Source organism: Toxotes jaculatrix, chromosome 21, assembly GCF_017976425.1.
Source record: "Toxotes jaculatrix isolate fToxJac2 chromosome 21, fToxJac2.pri, whole genome shotgun sequence".
Classification (NCBI taxonomy): domain Eukaryota; kingdom Metazoa; phylum Chordata; class Actinopteri; family Toxotidae; genus Toxotes; species Toxotes jaculatrix.
In genome coordinates this window covers 16,547,618-16,565,751 of record NC_054414.1, presented here as the reverse complement: position 1 = coordinate 16,565,751, position 18,134 = coordinate 16,547,618, and the positions used below count along the sequence as shown (strand labels likewise).

Sequence of the window (18,134 nt, the reverse complement as noted above, 5' to 3'; positions counted from 1 at the left end):
TTCTTTGCAATTCTAGGGCTCAGGAATGTGCCTGGGCGCAGCACTGTGAGGGCCCAGGCACACATACATTAAACACACACACACATACATGTAGGAAACCATGGCAGAGACCTCCTGCCTTTGACTTGCTCCTGAGGGTTGTAGTCAAACAAAACTGCTGTTTGCACAGCAGAGAAGGCAGGGAAGGCAGCTGTTAAACAATACACCAAAATCAAAGTGCAAGTTACGCAGACATTCAGTGGTTTATCTTTATGGTCACTCCCTCCCTCATGTCAGGCACCTGCACAGTGAAACTACTATCTACCTGAGAGATGATGGTTTTACTTTAACTTTCCAGCCACTGAAAGGATCTAGGTGGATCCAGGTTGTGTCATAGATCTGAGATAAACATTACAGCTTAGATTCCAGGTTGCATCTCTTATCACATATCTTTGATTTTCATACCAGTCAAGCGTCTGTCTCCAACTTCCATTGACTTTATCTGCGGGAACTCACTCAAAGTGAGACTTATTTTGGTTTTAATGCGTATACCGTCACCTCACTGGTGCTATTAGATAGCAAGGATGCGAAACATAAATTAATTGCGGGGGAGAGAATGAAAAAAAATGCATGGAATAAAACTAAACTAAAAAAGTTTGTATTTTCAAATCAGAGAATACAGCTCTTTTGCTTTGTGACGTCCTTCAATGTGATAGCGCTGATCAATTTAATGACTGGAGACGTGCTGACTACTGTACAGGTGATTAAACTGAAACAGCTTTGGCAATTCGAGCAAAGTTTACATTCCTCTGTGAAGCCAAAGGTTATGCAAGAGAGGCAGTGGTGGAAAGGTTGGGCCAATAAGTGTGATAGTGTTTACAGTGTGTGTGTGTTCATAGTTTCTTCAGCCTCTGAAAGGTGTTGACTAAATAAACAAAATGAAATTAAACTGATACTCCCCACATCTTTAAATGTATGGGATCAAGCCAAGGTTAACTTTTCAGACGCCATTTCTCCCTGTACAAGGAGCATGAAGGCATCAGGGAACAGAGGGGTGGAGAGGAAGGGGAAAGAAACAGGCAGATGGGAAGTGAGTAGTATGGGGCTCAGGTCCTGTAGGATGGGTGTGGGGTTTTCTACAAGTCTTAGATACTGTTTGCTCAGCTCCTCCTCTGGGTGAGGTGATGAGTAATGGGCCACACCAGTCACTCAATACGGATAGTAAAGACACAAAAGTCCTTCACATTCCATATTTCTGAATGCACCAAACTAAGAGGTCCAGTCACAATCTCTGACATGTTACCGCTCCCTTAAGGTGACATTCAGGTCACTTTAACCTGGAGGAGCTGATGGAGGATTCAGAGGTGTGCGTCTTTGTCTCTGGCTGTGTCGAACAAGCTAATCTCTGATATTTGTTTGGAGATTACTGTCACATGTGCTACCAAGGCCACTGTTCGTGCTCCACTGGACTGTGGCTTGTCGCCAGCTGTAGTGTTAAGAAAAACACAAAACCCTTGGCTTGGATAGATAGTCACACCACACCATGTTACTGTTGTGCTAAAAGCATGGCTTACAATTATAAATCAAGGGTCTCAGGTTCAGAAATGCAGTGAAAACGTGTGGATTCTGTCACAGAACATATTAAGCAAAGTTGCTCATTCAGTGAGTTATTTTTTTATTTTTTATATATGTTGTAAATATATTATAGATACAATACTCACAATGAAGACAATCCACTGCTGATAATCAGATTTTAACATCAGTCTGAAGTTAAATCATTTTGTTTACATTCAAACCCAACCACGCCACCCTCAGATCACTCCAAAACCATTAAAACAGTTATTGTTAATTAAACTGGTCCCACAAGGCGCCCTTCATGAAGACTTTTCTTAGGTGTAGCCCACCAGGCGGGGCATGCTGGGAAAACTCTTGCGCATACTCATGCACTTCTCCTGGTCCAGGAAGAGTGAGTTGGCCTTGATGGACAAGTCATGCTCCAGGGTCACTTTGGTCTTAACCAGAGTCTGCAAAGTGTTCTCAGCCTCCATCAGCCTCTCCTGAAGCTTACGAATGGTGTCCTCAATCTCTCTCACCTCACTCACAAGTCTTAATAAGGAAGGACAAAGACAAGCAGCTCACAGTTAGATTCACTAGAAAGAGAAAGAAGTGAAGGAAACAATGGAAACAAGCAATTCAGAGACCTTTGGAATTACAGGCAAAAGTCATTTTTGTTAAAGTCAACTTCTGTATAAATGTACAAACTGCCTACTGGCAAAGCAATAATTGCAGAGCTACCTGTGGTGTGGGTTGTCCCTGCAGAGCTCTATGTTTGGCCTGCGGGTCCTCTCCTCCAGCCTAGTTTGAGCCACTTTCAGTGGGCATTCTTTGTCTCTCAGGGCCTTCTTCAGAGACTCAATCAGCATCTCGGTCTGGAAAATCTCCTGTAGGGTCTGGAGGAGGAGACAAGACAGATACAGAATAAAATGAAAGAAAGACCATTCATTGTTGAGTTGTGGTGGCAGCAGTTGAATCAGTTGCATGAAAATAGGGCATCTAATGTAGAGGGTGGTAATTAAGGTAAAGCAAGGACTGATAAAAGAGGGGGAAAAGTGAGAATCTAAAACAAAGACAGTAACAGTAAAAATCTGCATGTTGCAGGCTTCAGACCAGCTGAACACAGTGCTGCACAGTGGCCTGCTCTGTGCCGATCCAGGCGATGTAATTCAATTCCAGAGAGTCGCTTCTCCTTAGAACTGACAGTGACTGAGGTTTACTAAAGACAGTGTGTCTCATATCACAGCTGCTGTCAGTGTTTAAACCCCATTTAACCGCTGATGCGAACTCGGATGGTAACCCTTGGCAATTAACCTGAGGACAAAGTGATCCAGTGTAGAATATTACACATGAGCAATGAAAGAGGTGCCTATTACCGTTCCTCTCTTTTGACAGGAATGTTTGACAGTAAACATACACATAATCCACTACAGAAGACAAAAGTCCTCCACAGGTCGTGTAGCAGACAATACAGATTTATCTTACCCGACATTCTGCAATCTGCAGTTCTTTGCATGTGGTGCTGAATATAACACAGGCACTGTTTGTGGCATGTGTTTAGAAAAAGAGAAGAGAATTGCGCAAACACATGACCTTTTCCTAATTAGTGGCAAATTTAGTTACCTACTGATGGAGGACAATGAATTCATTTAGTCTTTTTCCTTAACATAGAGCCATGTGACTCCAGCCTTTTTTTATGATTAAACATTATCAGATCAAAGCAGAACTCTAATAAATAGATTTTAAAAATTAAAAACATAAATCAGAAATAGAGTTTAATTTACCACATCAAAGTTTTGGTCACTAACACATCATTTTGTATTGTCTTTTGTGAAATTCGAACATGTAGAAAAGGTGATGACCTTAGCCAGGTGTGTCTGCAGGCTGTTCTTGGTGTCAGCGGTCTCTGATATGCGACTGGTGAAGGCTACATTGACATTGTTGAACTGGTTCCACATTTCATTGGACGTGGTGTTCAGCAAGATTTCTATCTCGTCCCTGAGCTTGTGAGAAGCAGCTCGTTCGCTCTGGGAGTGCAGGATGTTGTCGTCAGTGAACTTGGACCACGAGTCTGGCAGAGAGAGTCTAACAGAAGGAAAAGAATCATGTCAATTTCTGGTATTGCAAACTCCCACTGTCTGGGAACATACTGTATATAGAAAAATCGTGCTTGGTCTGTTGGTCCACCACTTTGGTTCCTATCTAACTAACATCTATTGGATGAATTGCCATGGAATTTGGTGCACACATTTATGCCCCTCTCAGGATGAACTGTAATAAATTTAGTACCTAAATACAGTGTCACAGAGCCACTAGCATGGCAATAGACTCCTAGTCTGGTCTGAGAACAAAATAAGGAAGTTTATTAACAGTTTAACTGAACAGCCCAGTCCCCAGTCAGCAGCTGTGCGATGTGAAACAGAACAGTTAGTTAGCTGATCACATAAAGCTATACTCACGACGGGTCTAGTCTTTCAATCCCTCTGTAATAACCGATGCCGTCTGACGTGTTCCTCAGATGGTGACACCTGCCATCTATCCTCTGGGCTGTCACTTTGTCACTCATGTCTCTTTCCAGTTCATGCTGGGCTGCTCTGTTTGACCTGACGATCCCCACAAAGAAATAAAGAAACAAACAAAAAAAAAACCCAATGAAATATTAAATATAAATAAAACTGAATGCATGTTAAACTTCACAGTTTTGGTAATAGTCATATAACAGAATCCTGTTTTTAATAATATTTTATTAATTGATTTTTCAGGCTCACGCCAGCTGGGCGATGGCTCTGTCCAGATGTCGCCTCATCCTTTCCTGACACGACTTGATGACTTCCACTTCCTAATTGCAGCACAGGTAAATAGATATTCAAACACATTATTTCTGTATCAGGTTGGCATTAGAAGTAATACATGCATGAACTCACACTGCAGTTTTAATGTTACCTTCATGAGGTCTTTCTCTACATCGTCATGTACCAGATCGATGGACATCCGCTTCTCTCTGTGGTATAAACACTCTTGAGACACCTATTGACAAAGTGATCATGACTAAAACATGTTGAGGTGGTTTTATAATGAGCAAAATTAGAAGTCATTCGGCATGCTCCATTTTCTTTATTGTGGCATCCAGATAGGTGAGTTAGTAATTTGTATTCTCCAGCTTCAGTTACCTGGAGAAATCTCTAAGAAAGTCTCTTGCCATATGATCTTAGTCTAGAAAAGTGTCTTGTGTCATCAGATCTCTAGCCAGGTTAAGTTGACTCACTCTGGGTGAAAGAAATGACCAGAGGCGGACTAACAGAGCACTGAGGTGATCTAAGTAACAGTCTGACCCAGAAAAAGAACAGCTGCATTTTAAAGTGCTGTAAAGGACCAGGCAGATACTGTTGCTACAACCAAACCGAGAACCTTCGTAAAAACTGTTTCACCACAGATACTGTGACGCACCCGGTGACATGATATGAATGGATGATAATGATATGGGTGCACTGCACATAGGCCTGACCAGAGAGTTAAGATTTCAAGTCTAATGCAGTTTGTCCTTGTAGAGTTGTTTCCTGCAAATTGTTCCACTAACATAACTCAAAATTCCCATTATATTTCTTCCACCCTCACCTGAAGGGGCCCCTCAGTCTCTGCTAAGGCTCTCTCCAGCCTCCTCTTGACCTCAGTGAGCGCTGCTATCTCTGTCACCATATTGTCAATCTCATGGCTCAGCTCAGACTTCCAGAAGACAATGTCATTGAGTCTCTCGCCAATGTTCTTGCTTGTATTCTCCTGGGTTCGTCTGGTCAGCTGCTCTTTATCCTGCATCAGTCTTATGGTGTCCCTTCTGAGTCTCTCTGCACTTTTCCGGGACGACTCGGACTCCCTGTAGTTGTTTTGGTTGGACTTGTACCAGTCGTCTGGGGTGTAGCGAGTGGTCAGTGCTGTCCTGTTGGATGGATAGAACATGGTCTTGGCTCGAACCAGATCTAAATTTTCTCGCTGTATGGAAGAGGGGGTTGGGACAGTGCTGCTGCTCTTGTAGTAGCTGTTGATCCTCCAAAGGTTGGCACTGGGATTCATGGCCAGGGAAGGCTGAGTGTTGCGATAGCTGGATGCCATGGTGGATATGGCCGGGAGGAAGTGGCTGGTTTTTGGCCGAGCATATGTGGCTGTCAGAGTAGATCCAATCAGCTCCATTTTTGACTCCCCTCAGAGTGACACTGGTTTCAACGCATAAAATAACTTGTGACAACAGTCTAAACATTTACGTATACAAGGTACATACATTTAGATATATTGTATTTCACCAATCCAAAACATTCAGACATTAAACAGTGTAAAAACTCCGTACTCATACATTAATAACGTACACTTGAAAAACTAAAGTGACAAAAAAGTATTAAATCAGAAAAAGAAATGTCTTACCGAGATGAACAGATCTTTTCTGTTGGTGTACCGCGTCTTTTTGCTGACTACCTCTCGGTTGTGTGTACCTGGAAATGAGCTCAAGAACACACTAAAGGTATACTGACATGCATAATAGATGGACAAGTTTGCAAGTCATTCATTCAGCCAGCCAATGGCGGTGCACAGTCCTAGGCTGCAGGAGCTGGCCTGTCCAAGATTTCTGTTGACACAGAAGCAGTTGCCATAGGTTACTGCAACACTCTGCCTGGGATTTTCAAATTAATGGTGAGCAGGTGCTTTTACTTTGTTCAAGTAAATATAGAGGGTTTGTAAAATGTCACAACAGTGTAGACAAGATTTTTGTCTTTGTAATTTTTCTTTTCATACTATTAATTTCTGAATGTGCTTATTGGCTCACTGCAAGTCCAAATACGCCCACTCTGTTTTTTCACTCAAATGGACACAACTCTTTTAGCCCAAGGCTAAAATGCAGTGAGCAAAAGGCAGTAATTGGATTTCTTTGTTAAAAATCCTTGGCACTGTAACCCCTACATAGATCCTGTGAATCTGTTTATATATCCACCATGGACTTGTTGCTGCTCTGCACACCACTCCTGTCCTTTACTTTCCTCCACAATAACTTTTGCCTCTCGATTAAATGTCAAAGTGACTTAAAAAAGCAAAGTAAAACTTATGGTTGCAAACTAATTAGACTTTTTTACATTACAAAATAACATTTTTGTAGTTTTACATTTTAAAAAGGTCATTTACCTTCAAATGTCTTGTTAGAAGCAGAGCAATCTGAGCTTTGTCTTCGAAGCAGAGGAGTCCAGTTGGTCTCCAGGCAGCATTAGATAGCTGTCACCCCGAGAACCTACCTGTCTGTATGGATTACAGTCTCCTGTTTAATGATTCATGCCACAGGAAGAGTCCACACAAACCCCTGTAGCACAGAATAATAATCTGTGTTGTGTTACCTACCATTGGAAATGAGGATCATTTACACTAATCTGTTCTGAAGGGGTAAGGCTGGACAGATGATAGCCTGGTTTCCACTACAGAGACAAGCAAAGCTGTAGCTAGGAGTTACTCAGCTGGTCTATCCTTATCACATAATTCTGGCCAGAATAAAATATACATATGTGATTGGTATTGAGTTTTGCTAATATTGGTTTAGTTTAAATTGGCTGGTGCATGCGTGTTTATTATATAGTGTGTCAAAACATTTTGTCAGTTTTTTGGAGAGAAGCTTTGTCGTGCTGTGGCTATGAGTTCTGTGTGAGGAGAGCTTCACAGTCAACCTTACATCTACCCAAGTAATTCATTTCTTCCTTGGCTGTTTATCAGACTTCACACCACTGAAACGTAGTGAGAGCAGCTCTCGGTGCTACTTGAATTACAGCTGACGTACCAGTTACCTTTAGCACAGGATGCTGTGGCAAACACTGATACAGCAGCTGTGTTTTAGTTAAATTAGCGCCTTTAAATCTTTGTCTCTGTCCACTTCTCTGTGTCCACCATTTGAAAGAGTGGCGCTCGGCAGCAGCTTCAAAGAGGCCGCTCTGTGCGCTATTTTGCAGCTCGAGGTGAGGCTACTATTGTCATAAACATGGAGGTTTAGATTTAGAATGGAATGACATGTCATTGCTCCACCCCTGCGGCCTGCAGCATCACTTAACATGGCTAGGTTGAAGAAGGGCCACCCTACATACCTCTGCCGCCCTGACCTCAGCCACTATAAATACGTCCCAGAAAAGCATGAAAAGCCAGCCCTCGTATGAAATTCCTCCCCTGGATAGAGCTGCAAGAGTCCGCTGGAAAAGTGCTTCCTAGCCAACCTCCCCACTGGCCTCAGAACGTGAGGGAAATGTTAGAGGGGCCTATATATACTCCTGCCTTGTGGCCCATGAGAGTATGTTGTGAATTACTGCATAGTGGAAATGTCTGAGGGAGCAAGCATGCTGTCCACTCCACTTAGAGCATAGTGACACTGAACTGAAGGGTGCAATGCTCATAGGAGTGAAAACTCAATAAATAAGGACTTTTTAATTGAATGTTGGTCTGAAATGCACAACTTGAAGTGAAAGTGAACCGAGCAGAAAAGGAAAAGTATCATAATTTCTAGATGTTTATATCACATGTTCTGGTAGAAAGGTTCTTGGCCCTTGGATTTTTCCCATTTGGGCTTGGATGAGACATGCAGTGAATGTTCACATTTGGTCAGACGTAAGAAAAGATTCACTGAATCTTGGATTTCATCAGTTACAATGTGAACACAAACTTTGGACTTTTCTCTGGCTTGGACTTTTGTAACATCAATGCCAGAAAACACAGACTGTGTCTGATTTTTGAAATAGTAGTCTCCAAAACTACAGATCAGTTTTAATCAGGGGTGCAGGTAGCAATGGCCTCTTCAAATATGATGACCAGTGCACGGACAAAGAAAGTACTGCAGCCTTTTTCTCAGGCATCTGTGACACCTACAGTCCCCTCAGCATTAAGACTGCCAAATATAAAAACAAGAATTCTGCGCTCATAATGAACCTGCCAGACACCATCAACCAGAGGCTGATGCTTTGCAGTCTCAGTGAAGACTTGTGATTAAAAATACAACCTGCTTCCAAAACAAACACTTCCATGCTGCTCTCATTTACAGCATCAGCATCTGGTGTGTTAGCTGTAACATTAGAGCACACATCACAGCCCAGGAATTACTGTACTGTTCTTCTGATGAAAAAGCATATAACCTCATGGTTTTAACTAAAATGTCAACAAGTCTGTCATATCTTTCTGTATGAAGCAACACACAGTCACTTCACCAAACTCACACACTCCCTAAGGCCCTGACACATCCTTCACTTTTCATCTTTGACCTTCAGCTTATCAGGTAAGAATAGACAGGAGGAGGGATCAGGGGTGTTTTCTAAACATTCCCACTCAGTGAAAACAAGTCCTTGTCTATTCCCTCTCCGGCCCCTGGTGTTTTCACTTCTTCACCACCCGCCCCTTTCTGTGTCAGCTTGGCATGCATCCTGCTTGATCCAGTACTCTGGTCACACCACAGTTTCCTCTTTTTAAAGCCTTACTTTCAGTAGCCCTACTGTGCTTCCTTGCTTCTCTGAATATATAGTTGAATGGATAACGTGGACTTTGCAGCTTTCTTTCTCTTTCTGCCCGAGCATGGAGGGTACTGTAATGGCATAAGTTTCCTCTCATGAATTGTGGATGGAGCAGTCTGTGAGGAGGGTGGCCACACCTGGAGAGGAACACAGGAGAGGAAATGAACCATTAAATCTGATGACAGTATTAGAGATCCCCCACAGAGATAATGGTGCATACGTCCAGATCGGAAAATCACAGGAGCCTCCTGGGCTCATCTCAGGTCATCAACAGTCATTTGAGATGGGTGGGTGTGTTGTCTGACTGTTTACTCTTGTAGCCATGATACAGCGTTTATCCTTTACCTATTGTGAGTTAATTCTCCAGTTGTCACTGAGGCCTTCTTTTTCCAGTGATAAAACATGAGCATGGTGGTGACTGCACTTCATAATGTGGACTTTTCTTACAGTTCCCTTGCAGTGCTGGAGCAAAAATGCACCAGAAATGCAACAACTGTAGAGAGAAAATAGGACCTCTCTGTTACTACTAACGCTGCAATTTAATCTTCTACAAGAACAATTGAAGACTGGAGTCTGAAAGCCAGTTAAGCAGCATTCTCCAGTCTCTAAAAGGGCTCCAAATTGATTTGCTGTTCCAGTGTTAGTGGTTATGACATAACTTCATAGCTACTCAAATTTAAAAAGGGACATTGGCTTGGATTGGTTTCCAGTAGATGTGATAATTTTTGAGTGTGTTATGGTCGTTAGTGGTAGTAACCACAGTACAATGAGTTTCTTTTTTTTTTTTGGGTTGGTTTTGTCAGTTAATGTCAATATTCTGCATTTTTATACTGTCAACAAATCCCATGAGAACACCAAAACCAATAATGCGTAAGTCTGTGAATGTTCTCATTCATCCAGGTCGTAGTTCTCGAAGGCGAAACGTCTTCCCAGACAAACATATGTCCAGTTGCCTTCGATTCAATTTTCAAAGAGAGACAATAATGCGTAAGTCTGCATGATCTCAGTACTGTTTGACGCCCTGACCATGTCGGGAGCGCTCAGTCTCGAGCCTATTGGCTCATACTTAAAAATTTAAAAATGGATCACAAATAAATACTTTCATTCTTGACAGAGGGTAACATCGCCTCAAAATAAAATATAGTCCCCATGTTCATGGTAATGAAGGATCCCGCCACCGAGTGCAATGGTGTGGCTCGCTGATGTGCCTGTATCTCTGAGGCGCAGAGTACTCTGTGGGCTCTGTTATATTACCTACACAAAGGAAGCAAATGGATTCTGCATTAGATGCTCAGGGAGGAAGCAGCTGCCAGACAGTCAGGCAGCAGAGGATGTATATGTATAGCTTTGTTTGTGTTATCTAGTCTCAACTGACTATCTATGAACCTGCATTGAAGTTGACATGACTTATCATTCACACAAGCTCCAGGCTGAGAAAAACACAGTTCTCCACATTAGTACCAATCAACCTGTCCTTGTTTAAAATCTCTCATGTTACCATTAAGCTAATGGATAGTGGGCTGCTAGTGGTTAAGAAATGTCACAGTCAATTCCACTTCTTGCCGCCAATTTTGTTTCCAACATGCACAGATAATTATTCTCTATTCTCTCTTCCCGTGACATTACACAAAACACTTTCCATTCATCAAGCCAGCTAAGCAGATGCAGGAAACATCCCAAGGTGCTTTTAACTATGACTTATAAGTTAACAGGAAGTATTCTACCTCAGTGTTTCTTTATGGGTTTTAACTTTAAATAGTATCTACAATATGAATTAAAATAGCAAAGAAAATGAAATGAAATGCAGCAGACAGAGGTGTATGGACTGTGGCTGGCAGTCATGTGTTGGTGCAGGGGTGGGCAATGCGTGTCTGACAGGACAGACAAGGGGTGGATGGACTCTGGCCACCCCCCACTCTGTGATCAAGGCTCCCAGTCGCAAACTTCCAGAGTGGGACGAGGGGGCCATGAATGCAGGGCTTTGTCTGGTCCCTGGTCATCACATTCCACTGGAGCCACTCTGTGGTGTGCAGCAGAGCGGAGGAGAGGGCAGGCCAGGGCAGGACAAGCCAGGAGAGGGGAGGCCTGGAGTTGAAACACTGACCAGAATCTCTGCCTGTCATATTGTTGCACAACATGATGATCATATCAAAGATGCTTGTGGTTGTGTGCCATTGATGTGTAGAGGAAGTAATCATCCTTCGATGGCACAGTGAATCAAATACATGGTTTTCTGAATACTCTCTCTGTGCCAGCTTCTTCAATCCAAACCATTCACAAAGCCAGTGTTGGAGATCTTCTTTCTTGAAACCTCTGTTGTTTTGATTTTCTGCAGCACAGCACCTCTACTGGCCAACCACAGGAAGTGTGTTACCAACCTGTAGTGCAATGGGAAACTTTTCTTTGCAGTGATGGGCGCTTCATGTGTTATTCTCTGACTTGGTTGGAAGGTATGAGTCATCAGCATTGGCAGAGGACTTGCTACTGATACAGCAAAATCCCTCCGGCTGCAGCGTATCTGCACTGCACACAACAGCCGAATGATTGCTTCCATTAACATCTCTATTGTTGTGCTGATCCTCTCAATATTGGATTTGTCTGTTGACTTGTCTCCCAACAACCTTGACAAAGCTTAATTTTGAGGCCTTGTTACAAGTTGCGTTACACATGCATGAGAGTTTTAAAACCAGTTCAAGTATCTATAAATTAAGTGAACAATGCGATTTGAGGTTACAACTGGCTTGGTGCTTGTAATTCAAGCTATTTTAGGCCAAACGTTTATAAAGGGGAGAGAGGTCTAATGTTTCCGTGCTGACTCAGGAGTTGAATTATTCACCCTGGGCGTGTGTATTGCTCTCACACACAGACCTCCACCCCAAATTAGGAAAAATGCTGCTTGTGCTTGTCATCTAGGCAAGACAGGAAGGGAACATGAATGATAGAAACCTCGGCTAGTTTAACAGTGACTCATGGTCATGCAAGTAATGGTCAGAGGAATATCTGGAGCTTTAATTACGAGGAAAGGGCCCTACATTCCTCATGCTGGTGCCACTTAGGAGTGCGGGTGTGAAATGAGGCATGTTCAACATGTGGCCAGCTGATGTGTGAACTGCTTCAAGCACCAGAGCAAAAAAGACAAATAAAGAAAGTAAACAAACAAGGAAGCTAGTGTCTATGTCTTAATTCCTATGCTTCCTTTTATTTTTTCCTTTGCTAACACCCTCCCTCCCCCCTTTCCCCATCCATATTCCTTCCCCATCATTCCCTTTAATCGCTTATTAAATGTTCCATTTGCTACAGCTCTCTCAGTGCCCTTTTTATAGCCACTCGTAGTCTATGTCGTCTTGCACAAAGAGGTGTCTGTCAGTGTTGATGGGAGACTGTGCACAGCTGGACCTTGGCAGCATGGGAACAAGGGTTGGAAGTGGGATTGGGGCTGCTGGGTCCAGATGGACTCTGTGACTGTGACCATTTCTGCTACACGATTAACAGCCTTCCAAACACACCGTTGTCTCCAAGGGGAGAGGTTTGCCTCTGAAGGCAGAACAGCTCCACTGTTCTTCTTTGGCATCAGTTTCCTAAAGTTTTTTTTTTGCTGATGTCTTAATTTGAAAGCCTGGAATCTGGACTCCTGGGACCTGAGGCAGGTGCTACAACAGAGCATATGTCAAATTTTGGTTAGAAATTAGAAGTTCAGTAGAATTTTGTCTATTATTTATGGTTTTGGCAGCACTCTACTCTCTGTGTTTTGCCCACTGGTTGCAGTTACTACAATTAGAATTTGAAAACACACTGTGAAATGAATCCACATGTTTTTATTAACTGCATTCCTACAATTCCCATCCTGAACTCTAATTAGATCAGGACAAGATGCTCCACTGGCAAAGTTTGACTTGATCTTGCAGTCACGTGTACTGTATAGTGACACAAGCTATGTGGTACATATACATTCATCATATACTCAGCTGCGTCTACAGCATTCCCTGGTTGTGCATTCTCTTTGCGTACTGCCAAAGGTCAGAGTGCATCAAGTAGGATATCAGGTGAATTCTATGGCATGTTCTCAAGTTAGGCCTTCAGAGGGACACACCCTGCTGCAATGCAACCATGCTGCCATTTAACTTCTTCTAATTAGGCATAGAGAATGCATAGTTAACATTCTACTCTGTTTTGGTTTTTCTATGTCAGTATTCCTCGGAGCATGCATGAAAAATTAATGGAGTAATTTACTCCCGACGTGACCTCTGTATAATAAGTGTAACAATGGTACGTTTGTGGTTCCTTCAGTTTGAGTGCATTATTGAGTGCCATTGTTAATTGTAGTTGCCTAGTAAATGCGACAGTGTGACCATGAAACAAATTTCTGCAGAAATTATAATTGAATGGGCTCCCATTTGCACACACACCGTATCTGAATTCTTCTCCAGTAGATCACGCTGGCCAAATAAAAGGCCAAAATAAGGAAGATTCCTATTTAGCGCTACAAGGCGGAGAAAGGCATTTAAAACCATGGCGTTTTTGTTCAGAGGCATTTTCCAACCCCGGCGCCCTCCTTCTCTTTCTGAAATGCCAAAGGCATCTGTTTGACAGCTCTTGACAAGCCTTCAAATTGTTCTCCTTTTTCCAAATTTGGAGTGATGGAGAATGGGACTATTGTCAGCGTGTTTAGCAGACATGAGAGAAATGCATTTATCTTTCCAGGCTGCTTAACAGTCTCATAGATGGATGCAGTCGGGACTCTTCAAGATGTTAGACAAAATTTTGCCTTTCCCACCTTTTTCTGAGCCGCAGGATGTTGGATGTGTTTATCAGAATCAAACTGTGGGTTACTGGTATGGTATTCATTCAGTAGAGGTGCCAGGGCATCATAAATGGAGGAGGCATGTGACAGTTATGGCCTCATGGTTCCCAATTTGGGCATCACACAGAGAGCTGAGTTGTAAAAACTTCTCGGTGGAATTCCAAGTGGTAACTTCTTCAGCGATTATTCTCCTCTGTCAAATTCCCAACCCCAACTATTAAAATGACCCTCATTACTGTCCTTTCTAACTGTGATTATGATGATGTTAGTATGTGTGCATGTACTGTGCTGCCATGTCAGGTGTATGTGCCACGTGAGGGGTGCTGTGAGCTGTGAGTTAGCCCTTTCATGGCTCTGGTGGATCTGTGCCCTCATCTTGTGTGTGGATAGGATGGGCTGCAGCAGCTGGGAATGTGCATTGACCTCAAAGGGAGGAGCCAAGGTCAGCAAAAGTGAGGTCAAAAGAAAGATCAGACCTGTTGCACTGTGCCTAGAAGTCGTGTCAAGAGGTAAAACAGGCTTGATCCTGTTACTGATTTTGTAGCACTGCTGTACAATAAAACATGAAGGAGATTTTGATGACGATGATTTCAAAACTACTGAGTATTCTAAAGCCTACACAAGAACTTGGATTGTCTGAGTTCTTTATCTTTGTAAACTGTTATTTTAGCTTAAATACTTTTGAGACTTTTGGACTAACTCTAAGGGATTCTCTGTGGTACACCAACAAAAAACACAAAACAACACAAGCTTTGCTCCAGAGCTGAACTTTCAAGCATTTCCAGTGTCCAAACATAGAGTTAGTAAACACTTGTCACTGTTTCAGTTTCTTTTGTCTTTAATCCTCTGTACGAGTGCTGCCAGGTCTCAAGCTCTGGGTCTGTGTGTAACACAAGCTGCTGTGGTGAACGCTCAGTTGTTTAACACAGTTTTTTCCGTGCTGCGTTTGGGGCGACCACCCAAGTCCTCTGACCACACGGCACGTTGCTCCTAACCAGAGCGGGAAGTAGAGGAAGAACTTCAATGTGTTCGTACCTCGCTCCTCTCGCTCTTCTCGCTTACCCAGCACGGGCATCATGTGCCCACATAGTTGATCCTGGCTGCTGAGGACAGCAGGGCACAGCTGCACTTGGGGACTGGATTTCACCTTCCTCACGTTGATAAACCTCTTCACACTGTCCCCTGGGCAGCTGCAGACAACCAACCATAGGCACCATTGACGGTAATGTCTGCATTCATTCGGCGGCTTTGTAGACTCATTATGGTTAAGTAATATGAGAGGATGGTTGTCACATAGCAAGCAGCCAATTCCATGCATTCATCTGTTTAACTGGATGTACAGCCACTGACGCACCAACAGAAACAAACATTTCCAGATGTGCTAACCATATGCCCAGAGGCATGCAGAAGCATTCAGCAACAAACAAATGTCATACAGCTTTTCCAGTGTTTAATGTTTTATCTATGCTTGGTGCTCGTTTTTATTTATTTCCTAACTAAACATAAGTAAAACAACAGTTTGGATATGACCAGATTTATGACCATTTGCACAGTGTAGTTTTACAAAGCATGGCTTGCGTATTGCTTGTATTACCGCACACACAACACACACATAGATCTACAGTTTTCAGAAGTGCATCAAAACTTTCATATTTTATTTTGATTTTGGTTTATGTATGAGATAGATATAGAGATATAAACTGGTGCCAAATCATGCAGTGCTTTACAAACTAATAAAATAATTCGAAATGTTTATTGATTCATCATGTGCAGGAATGTAAATAACTGAAAGCTCTTTTCTGGCCAGCAAATTAATGTCTCTTTTTCTTTGGCAGGCACACTGTTGCATTTACTATCCCATAACAACAGATACATAGACACATTTAACTGCCCTCACAATTACAGCGCCTCACTCAAGATATGACAACTCACACCACACAGTGAAGCTGAGCAGCCTGAGAGCTCAGCGGCCCAAGTGCAAACTGGATCTGTGTACAAAAATGTAATCGTAATCATTGCGGCAGCACGGGGAATAAATCACATTGTCTTCTCTTGTCCTTAGAAGGTCTGCAGACGGGAAACTGTTGCTTAAGTGTTTGCCTGTATGAGGGAGGTGCTGCTGCACAGTTTATTAGGTGTAGTTTATTAGCCATGACTCGCTGCTATCCTGGCTCCTGTTGTGCAGTGGGCACAGAGGAGCCAGCTAAGCAGCCCAGTGCCCCCTGTCTGCTAAGGCAAACAAAGAGCTGCTATGTGTCACATACACAGTTAAACTGTCTCACCGATCCAAATCCCCCACTAACGCTTTTATCTGCCAGTGCTGAGCAGAAAAAAAATGAAGAGCCCACCCGACACTCTCCCACCTTGCAGATTGATATCATACCATAATCCCACTGTTGGCTGTTATTGTGTTAGTCTGCAGAAGCTGCTAACTTCAAATAACTGCAAATGCAAAAGTAGATGCATATTTTCGTGTGTACACACGGTCATCACAGGTCAGCAAAGCTGCTATGATGTAATGTAGATTTATAAAATTAAGGTTTCTCCATGCCACCCCCCTGTCTGCAGATGAGAAGCCTGTGGGTGTGGCTGCCATGAGCTGCTGGGAGGGGTGGGGATGGACTGTAAGAGCCTTTTGGAAAATCTGGAGGAACTATGGGGTGAGGGAGGGAAGTAGGGGGCATCTGTCTGGCTGGACAGGGCTGTGAATGAGAAGTTCAGAAGTGAGAAGTGAAAGGCAGGGGTGAAAATGTCAAAACCGGATAAGAAGGAGAGAATATGGGGCAGATAGAGAGGTCACAAAAACAAGTACTGTGCGAGAAAGAACCGGAAGACTGACAATCACATAAATACTGTCAGAGGATGCAAGGAGGAAATAGTCAATATGAGAGAATATCAATTTTTAGATGAGAGGGTTCAGGTCAGTGTCAGTGCACTGTGTCCGGTCAAAGGCACGTGTTACATGCTCCATATTGCCCCCTGGAGTTCATTTGTGGGGATGAGTGTAACACTGTTCCCTTTGTCTGCTGCCCCCTTATAGCTTTTGGACTATTTCAGCTGCACAATGTAGGTGATGTGGGCTTTTACTGTCTGAATATTCTGGCACCAGACATTATGTGACGAGGACAAGTAGAGAAAGCCGAGGATGTCAAGGAAGGACATGCTTCAGAGTGCGGAGAAAGTAGAGAGAGGAAAGGGTAAAGTGAATGGAAGAGGTCGGTAAAAGAAACAACAGGGGAGATGGCAAAAGATGTAAGAACAAACACAGAGGTTGGATTTGGGAGCTAACTGAGCTTGGGCTACCCGGTCTATCATTAGAGCAGTAATGAGGAGCAGACAGCGGCAGCTCACCCCTTACAGGGAACACTACTTTCCCACAAAGGAGAGCATTGTTTGGAAGTCCTGAGTATACATGACAAGAAACTTTGATGCATGCAATCAAAGTGTCTCAGTTGCATGATTAGAATGAGGTGATTTATCTGTACTAAATCCACATGAACATAAGCTCCCATCCTCCCCCTGACTGTGATTAAGATAAAAGGATGATGTGTTTTGCAGATTATTGTTGCTTTTAAGGGCGCACTGGGTGCATTGTGCTGTACAATGGTGAACAGTTTTTATCCCTGTTTCCACACTAAGACAGGAGCAAACTGAGCAGAATTTGGTTATGGTTAGCTTAGCTTAGCATATAGAAAAACAGCTTGTCTGACTCTGTATAAAAGAGGAAAAGAATCTGTTTACCTCAATGCTTGTCATTTTTGCATTGCAACTCTTTCCCAAAATGTCAAACTAAATGTAAAAGCAGTGATTATATATGAGACACAGCCTCTGACATTATATTGTTATGAAGTAACTTATGACGTCTGACATCAGGAAGATCTGATTAAAATTGAACTTTCTAGAAAATTTGATTGAGACTGGCCTAAAAAAAAAAAAAAAACAAGAACTTAAACCTCTGTAACACAAAACTGCTGCTGCTGAGACAATGACATCCCCATAGGATTCCTCTTTGTGTGGTCCCATTTTATCTTTGTCATGCATTAGAGTGTGTTTCTGATGAAGTGTTATGAGACTAAAATAAATACAGTGGATGTTTTTATTTGAAACCGCGGACAGAGGAATGGAAACTTTGCTTCTGGCGGATTGAAGCCAAATCTGTCTGATGTGTGTGTGCTTGTTTTTGAAATGAGAGTGAAAGCATAGGCAGCTATTTTCTGGACATGCTAAAGAGGAAGGTGCTGCCTCCTGTGACCTGACATATACTCTCATCAGTCAACACTTCAGAC

General features: G+C 42.8%; 1 protein-coding gene across 1 annotated transcript; it reads right to left on the bottom strand.

Moving 5' to 3' along the window:
* Positions 1–1,868: 1,868 nt before the first annotated feature.
* tekt3 (tektin 3) lies at positions 1,869–5,734 on the bottom strand. Its single transcript, XM_041066633.1, has 7 exons — positions 5,149–5,734; positions 4,477–4,560; positions 4,302–4,372; positions 3,993–4,136; positions 3,396–3,618; positions 2,275–2,429; positions 1,869–2,085 (listed from the first exon to the last, which is right to left on the bottom strand). The coding sequence occupies exons 1-7, from the start codon at positions 5,716–5,718 to the stop codon at positions 1,869–1,871; spliced, it is 1,464 nt and encodes a 487-aa protein (XP_040922567.1). The 5' UTR covers positions 5,719–5,734.
* Positions 5,735–18,134: the final 12,400 nt, after the last annotated feature.

Coding starts and splice junctions, on each gene's coding strand:
- tekt3 (XM_041066633.1), bottom strand. CDS start 5,718: ATGGAGCTGATTGGATCTACTCTGACAGCCACATATGCTCGGCCAAAA. Junction 4,561..5,148: donor AGACTGAGGGGCCCCTTCAG/GTGAGGGTGGAA, acceptor CTTTGTCAATAG/GTGTCTCAAGAGTGTTTATA. Junction 2,086..2,274: donor AGGGACAACCCACACCACAG/GTAGCTCTGCAA, acceptor TTCCTTATTAAG/ACTTGTGAGTGAGGTGAGAG.